The 7,760-nt window shown below is 39.8% G+C and overlaps 1 protein-coding gene across 1 annotated transcript in view; it reads right to left on the bottom strand.

The window, feature by feature from the left end:
* LOC124283039 (glycolipid transfer protein A-like) overlaps nucleotides 1-3,263 on the bottom strand; it is a 7,853-nt gene extending 4,590 nt beyond the window's left edge. The window contains exons 1-3 of the mRNA XM_046719050.1: nucleotides 3,067-3,263; nucleotides 1,958-2,013; nucleotides 1,133-1,260 (exon numbers count right to left, since the gene is read on the bottom strand). Of these exons, the coding sequence (XP_046575006.1) occupies nucleotides 1,133-1,260; nucleotides 1,958-2,013; nucleotides 3,067-3,175 (293 nt within the window). The 5' untranslated portion in view covers nucleotides 3,176-3,263. The remainder of the gene's footprint in view (nucleotides 1-1,132; nucleotides 1,261-1,957; nucleotides 2,014-3,066) is intronic.
* Nucleotides 3,264-7,760: the final 4,497 nt, after the last annotated feature.

A 7,760-nucleotide genomic window follows, 5' to 3' on the forward strand; every position in this document is an offset into this window, starting at 1 on the left:
ACCACTCACCAACTATCCATGTAAACATATGGCTCCACCACTCACCAACTATCCATGTAAACATGATGGCTCCACCACTCACCAACTATCCATGTAAACATGACGGCTCCACCACTCACCAACTATCCATGTAAACATGATGGCTCCACCACTCTAACTATCCATGTAACATGATGGCTCCACCACTCACCAACTATCCATGTTAACATGATGGCTCCACCACTCACCAACTATCCATGTAAACATGATGGCTCCACCACTCACCAACTATCCATGTAAACATGATGGCTCCACCACTCACCAACTATCCATGTAAACATGATGGCTCCACCACTCACCAACTATCCATGTAAACATGATGGCTCCACCACTCACTAACTATCCATGTAAACATGATGGCTCCACCACTCACCAACTATCCATGTAAACATGATGGCTCCACCACTCACCAACTATCCATGTAAACATGATGGCTCCACCACTCACCAACTATCCATGTAAACATGATGGCTCCACCACTCACCAACTATCCATGTAAACATGATGGCTCCACCACTCACCAACTATCCATGTTAACATGATGGCTCCACCACTCACCAACTATCCATGTTAACATGATGGCTCCACCACTCACCAACTATCCATGTTAACATGATGGCTCCACCACTCACCAACTATCCATGTTAACATGATGGCTCCACCACTCACCAACTATCCATGTTAACATGATGGCTCCACCACTCACTAACTATCCATGTTAACATGATGGCTCCACCACTCACCAACTATCCATGTTAACATGATGGCTCCACCACTCACTAACTATCAATGTTAACATGATGGCTCCACCACTCACCAACTATCCATGTAAACATGACATGATGGCTCCACCACTCACCAACTATCCATGTTAACATGATGGCTCCACCACTCACCAACTATCCATGTTAACATGATGGCTCCACCACTCACTAACTATCAATGTTAACATGATGGCTCCACCACTCACCAACTATCCATGTAAACATGATGGCTCCACCACTCACTAACTATCCATGTTAACATGATAGCTCCACCACTCACTAACTATCCATGTAAACATGATGGCCTGTCAATCACCTGTACCACTCACCTAGCTAACCAGATAGCTCCAATATGGGCATTCAATAAGACTTTATCCTCCTTAGTATTTTTCTCCTCTAAAATGGCATTCAGAGTGCTGTACTTGACGGTGTCCTGTTGAAACTTCTTGTCAATTTTCTGTAACAAAGAAACAGTCAACCATGTTAGTTTGTGCTTCATGGTTTTCAAGTATATCAAAACATAGAGCCTCAGATAACAATTGAGATGGAGTGGGTTTAATTTTGGGTTTCAGATCATAGCACTTATATGTCGACATTGCATGTGTATGTGTATGTGCTTCTACTCCTCTTAACAAATGACTGATTTACAGTTGTACTCTACTGATCATGAGATACTGTGCCAGAGTTTCAACAGTATACTCACACCAGAGGTACCAATCCTTCCTTTACTTCTCAATGTCAGCCAACATGACATAATTTTGTAATGACTTTTACAGATTTACAAAACCAGTGAAGGTCCGGGTTAGAATTGATCTTCAGTAACCCATACTTGTCGTAAAAGGCGACTAACGGGATCAGGTGGTCAGGCTCGCAGACTTGTCATCGCACCCCAATTGCATAGATCAATGCTCCAGACTCGATTATTTACAGACCGCCACCATGGAAATTGGAATATTGCTGATGCAGACTAAAACTAAACTCACTCATTATTTACACATGATTTTTGTTAAATCAAATCTTTCAACTTAATTTTACTCGGGTAAATGATAATGGTGGTGATCAAATACTACTATAACGCTACTATAACATTCAGTGTGCTTGACATGGTGAAACATGTGCTCAGTGCAGATTAATAACAAAGTTTAAGGTTCTACCTCAATGTTACCAGCAACATCATTCTTCACAAATTTGAAGGTTGCACCCATCTTGTCTGCAAAAACAAAACACACAATAAATCCAGCCATTCAGTTCTCTGGGAAAATCACACAAGCTCCACACATTTCCTGTGTGGAAATTTCTGCTTGTTGGAACAAATACTCTTAGTAGTCTTACTGCACATTAAAAAATGTGAGCTGTGTGAGCTTCATCTTGCTTTTCTAATCTGTTTCAAAATTTACAAACGACTTGATCTACATCATATAAGAATATAAAGACAATTACCAAGTGATCTAAATTTTAAACACTGTTAGTGTCAAAATTGTTATGAAAAAGGTTGCACAATTTATAAAAAAATCCTTTGATTTTAAAAAAGATTATTGCATTGTGATTTCTGTATCATGATATATATTGTATTGTGAATGGGCAGTATACTTTCAACTCAACCTGACACAACTGCAGACTCGGTTTTGGCAAAAGTTACAACATTGCAACATTGGCTCCCGCTATTGAAAGGGCAACATGCCACAGATTTTAGGCATACATTACCTACCATCAATATGAATTATTTCTTTAGCCAGCTGACCAGCTCTTTCACTACTTCTGAGTCATGATCCATCAGTTAGTATTTATAGGTATTACTTTCTTCAAGTATCAAAATTCATGCGATTACAGAACATATTCGATGCCCAATTTGGGTAAAAATCCTCAGTCAAAACATCCAATACCTCAAGTAAAAATATTTACTATTGTAAAATACCTATCATACATGTCTTTACGATGCTAAGGGTTGTTGTGTAGCATTAATATTAGGTTAAGTCCAAATTAAACTAAAAAACTGGATCCTTGAATAAAAATGAGTCGAACATATTTTTCAGAGGTCCTTAAAGTGAAAGTTTTGAATTACGGCATGATGACGTCACCAGATTGTTTCCTGGTATACAGTAATAACTTTCATGCATAAAAATTTAAAACTCGTCATGTGTTTTTGGAAAGTACGGGCCAGCTAAAGTGCAATAGACTGGAACAGCCTGCGGGCGACCTGGAGATGATGTGTACCTGTGATACACCTATATTTAGCAGTTCGCCTGCTGTACAAACAACATACCGAAGAATATCACCAGCTGTCGTGAAGCGTCCAGAAACGTTTGTGTCATTATACGTTTGTCCTCTGGAATAGGTTGAAAATAAGGGCTACACATGCTGAAGAACGTCATTTTCAGGTGATATCGATTCCACTACGAGATATGTAGTAAACGTACACAATCGCACAGGTGCGTGTGGAAACGGATGTAATAACAAACAACTGAAGTACTTTGCGGCAATATAGGTTATGCACCATTTATAAACGTCATTCGAACAAGAAGTGTCGCCAGTGTGCTTGTGACGAGACTGAAAGTAAGACGCAGTTTCCTATCCATTGAACTTGCAGTGTTGTGAAGTTTCACATGGTCTGATATTAGTTCACTTTCAGCGCTCGGCTGCCAACTGGCATAGATTCTATTATATGACGATATCGTGGTTTAAAAACGTATATGTTGTGTACAAAACGTTATAAAATTATTATTCCTGCACAAAGTGTAACCAAATAATATACCATTCAACTCTAGTTGATTGTCCTGCACACGGTATCTTTATTTCAGCAGGAGTACTTGAGGTTTTCACGATCCAGTGCAAATGGCTCATATGTACCTGAACGTCTCGTCAGATTCATACCTGCTTTGAAGCATTCGTGCCTTTTTTGTTCTAGTACCCATTTTTTATGAATTTTACGGCCAAAACTGGCATACATTAAAGCGACAAAAAAAGAGATATTTTTTCTTACAAACAATTTATTCATCACTTAATCTACCACTTTCATAGCAATTCATTCTTTGAACAATCAAACAAAGGTTTTCGTTGCGAATATGTCTGCCGTTGAGCGACAGAAATTACTTCAAATATAGGTTTAGAGTACAAACGACCAATTCAAATATTTTTTTAATTGGGTACAGATACAAGTTGTTTAGGTACAAGTAGTTACGGGTTGTCCAATATTTGGGTACGGGTCTGACAAAGGTGGTTGGATACGGATCTCTGTTGATACGGATCTCTGTGGGTACGGATCTCTATGGGCGCGGATCTCTGTGGGTACGGATCTCTGTGGGTACGGATCTCTGTGGGCACGGATCTCTGTGGGCACGGATCTCTGTGGGTACGGATTGTCCAGTTCCTGGGTGTTCAATGTTTACATGTTCAACATGAACTTCATGCCTCTAAACGTAATGTGTGCCTCCTAAACACAACGACCATGCTGTCTTTTTCTATCCTAACTTTGATTATTGTCTGTCAGTCAGCATCATAAAGACACCTGTGTACAATCTGCATCGCCGACTAAATCGCCAGAACTTTCTCGATAGACATATACTACTGGATTAAAGTAACTGTGCGTTAATTGATGTTATGCTATAATAAGAATAAGATAAGAAGATAATAATATGATTTCTGGTGTTTTCCTCAATCACTTTTTAATTGTTGACAGGATAATATCGAAATCTGCATTTGACACGCCCTTGAAGAGATGTGGTGTCAAAAGTCAGTTCAGAAATTCTGTATCGCGTGTGTCCTCCATTGGTGTGGATAGAGGCTTGACAACCATGATGCATGTCCTAATTCAGCCAATGTCTCTGGGCTGCATGAGGTAAACGTGGCTCCATTTCATCCCAAGCGTACTCGATAGGGGACAGGTAATAACTTGTACTATATGCAAATTTGGTGTTATGCAAAGCTACCTTTTTCCGTTTATATATGTCCAATACTTGAAGGCAACAAATCAACTCCCCTTTCAGCATAAACGTCAAAAACTGTATCAAACAATGTGCGAAATAGTTTCTAAATTTTGCTGCCTGAAAGTTACTAGCCCACATAATAATTCACAAGCCCGAAATTTGAATGTAGACACGGGTTTCATCTTTAAGCTGCTAACACGAAGAACATTTCTATCAGGCCATAATCTTGCATGATTTAATAGTATGTTATAACGGAGAGAATGATATATTTACAAAATGAGCCCATGAAAATTCACTAGCCAGTGACTGTGGCGATTTACTGGCCCGACTGGATTTTTACTTGCCACGGGCTAGCGGGCCAGTGGCTATTTCGCACAGTGGTATTAAGGCTGCGGACACCATAAATGGGCTGCACACATTGCACACATATATGGAATCAAACCCGGTCTACAGCAAGGCGAGCGAACGCTTTAACCACTAGACTATAGCCACAGTCCCACGTAAAACACGAACTCTTTGAATTGTTTGATCGGTATTTTAGAAGTTGGTGTGTCAATATTGAAGCATACAGCTTTAAGAATGACAACTTCTTGTTTATTGCATAGAACGACGTTTCGGTGGATATTCTTACATCATGATCAAGCTAAGAGTAACTAACACTTTTACGAACTCTTGGGCTTTAACAAAGACATTGAGGGTGTCGTTTGAGTCGACAGTGGTGTTGATTGTGTTTAGGTTGCCAACCCCGTTTTGGTGAACCGGATGCCAAACCTTTTGACATGGTATTCAGGATGCCACAGTGCAGTACGCTGGATGCCATGCTTATCTGGTGCCAATATTTCAATATGAAAACTGTACAATCTTCCATGTAAACCATCGTGCCATCCTATGTACATTTGCCCCGTGAAGGTCCGGGTTAGAATATTGATCTTCAGTAACTCATGCTTGTCGTAAGAGGCGACTAACGGGTGGTCAGGCGGGTGGTCAGGCTCGCAGACTTGGTTGACACATGTCATCGGTTCCCAACTGTGCAGAACGATGCTCATGATGTCGATCACTGGATTGTCTGGACCAGACTAGATTATTTACAGACCGCCGCCATATAGCTGGAATATTGCTGAGTGCGGCGTAAAACTAAACTCACTCACTCACTCCTATGTACACTTAACTGCATATTTGTATCTGTTATGCCGCGCATCCCGGCCTGAGCGTAATATAAGTTCTGTTCTGATGTTGAAATATATTTTTTTGCAAAATAAATAAATAAACTATTTATATCCAAGCTTATTAGCACGCACGGCTCTGTGTTATATGTTAAAACCACGCAATGTTTATAGTTGCTTGTACCTGCTCTGTGAACTGATATGACTCTGACCTTGGCAATAATGGCCGATACTTACAAGGTTGCGGTTGTCGTGAACAATTGTAGGAGCTTTTCATTCCATTCTAATCCAGTTTCGAATCGATTCGTGCGTAATGTCGACTTCGTTCGAAAAGCAGTGCGAAATTCGTCAAACGGCCATCGAAACGGCGACTAAAAGGGCTTTTTAATTCTTTGCTTTTAAAAACTAGTTTTTTTTAAACGTTATTTTGTTTCTTCGATTGGTTGATCCATTCAGGGTTTTTTCACCGCTGACGTAAAACTAACATATATGTCGCTGAAAAGGACACATTTTCGATTCTTTAAATTGACTTTAAAAATTCATGGGATGGATAGTTGATTGGGTTATTGGAGTGACGCACTAACGTGTGATGGGCATGTGATCTGAATATCAAAAAACCCGCCAACGATGCCATATACACTTTGAATAGTTATCAGAATATTTTGCAGTACATGTGGAGAAAGTTGGTATAGATGTTCGTTGAGTGATATCATTATGGAAACACCAACGTGATGAGCGAACGCTTTAACCACTAGGCTACCAGCCGCTCCTAGGTGCCCCTTGAACAAGGGAGATAGTTCTATGGATATACAAACTTCTTTACTACAATATATGTAACATTTCGGTTCAGTTGCTAATACGGTTATCAAGCATGTGATGTACAGTGCTGGGCCTAGATTTTCGAAGCTCTCTTAGCACTAAGATAGTCGTAAGTGCCATTCATTAACATTAACTTACGACTATCTTAACGCTAAGGCTGGATTTACACTACGTCCGATTTTCTCTGCGTTGCGTCCGAAAAAACGCAAGCAGTACATTTGCCATTTAGACAATACACTAGGTACGAATTTTGCATGCGTTGCGATTCGAAGCGATTTAGATAGGTAGGCCTCCTGTTTTTAACGCAACGCAAATGAACTCGCATGAGGAATTCCCCTGATGACGTCATTCCAATAAGGTATTTCCCCAACACGTTGACAATCAGGTAAGGTTATTTCCTCATCTTTCGATAAAAATACGCGATTCCAATTGCAGACAGGCTGTGTTTTGATGAGATATTATTTATAATGTGTTTCTACGCTTGTCTGTGCATAACATATACAATAATATGACAAACCTTTGATAAATTTCATTCTCAGAACAAGCTACTTTAAGATGCTTCTAACAGTCTTATGAAAAATAAAATTGCCCAGATATTTCATGAGGCTCAATTTGGTTCACGTCAACAGAACCCTCAGAACTGTTCCACAGGGAAATCAGTACTGCTCAGATTCTATATATGTGGAATTTGTAATGCTTGAGTGTATGTGAGAACACTGTTGGTATGAAAGTAAATATTTTCTACATACGTTTAGTTCAGTATTTCGAAAACACATAAAAGACTGATGTTATTTAATTCCCTAATAATTCCCCTATAAGACGATTATAGGCTCCTTCAAGTAATCTTCGTTGGTTTAAGGGATGTACCCACCATCTCCGTGTTCTGTTCTCTTCCTCATGCACAGAAACTGCCAGAGATGCTAGGATATTTCCTCCATCTGATATTCATCTCGCACCTAGTGTATTGGGAAAAAACGCACTCGGTAACGCATGCGTCAAAAATGCTGACGTAGTGTAAATCCAGCCTAAGAGAGCTTCAAAAATCTAGGCCC

Source organism: Haliotis rubra, unplaced genomic scaffold, assembly GCF_003918875.1.
Source record: "Haliotis rubra isolate DU_JTF1 unplaced genomic scaffold, ASM391887v1 Scf309, whole genome shotgun sequence".
In the NCBI taxonomy this organism is placed as follows: Eukaryota; Metazoa; Mollusca; class Gastropoda; order Lepetellida; family Haliotidae; genus Haliotis; species Haliotis rubra.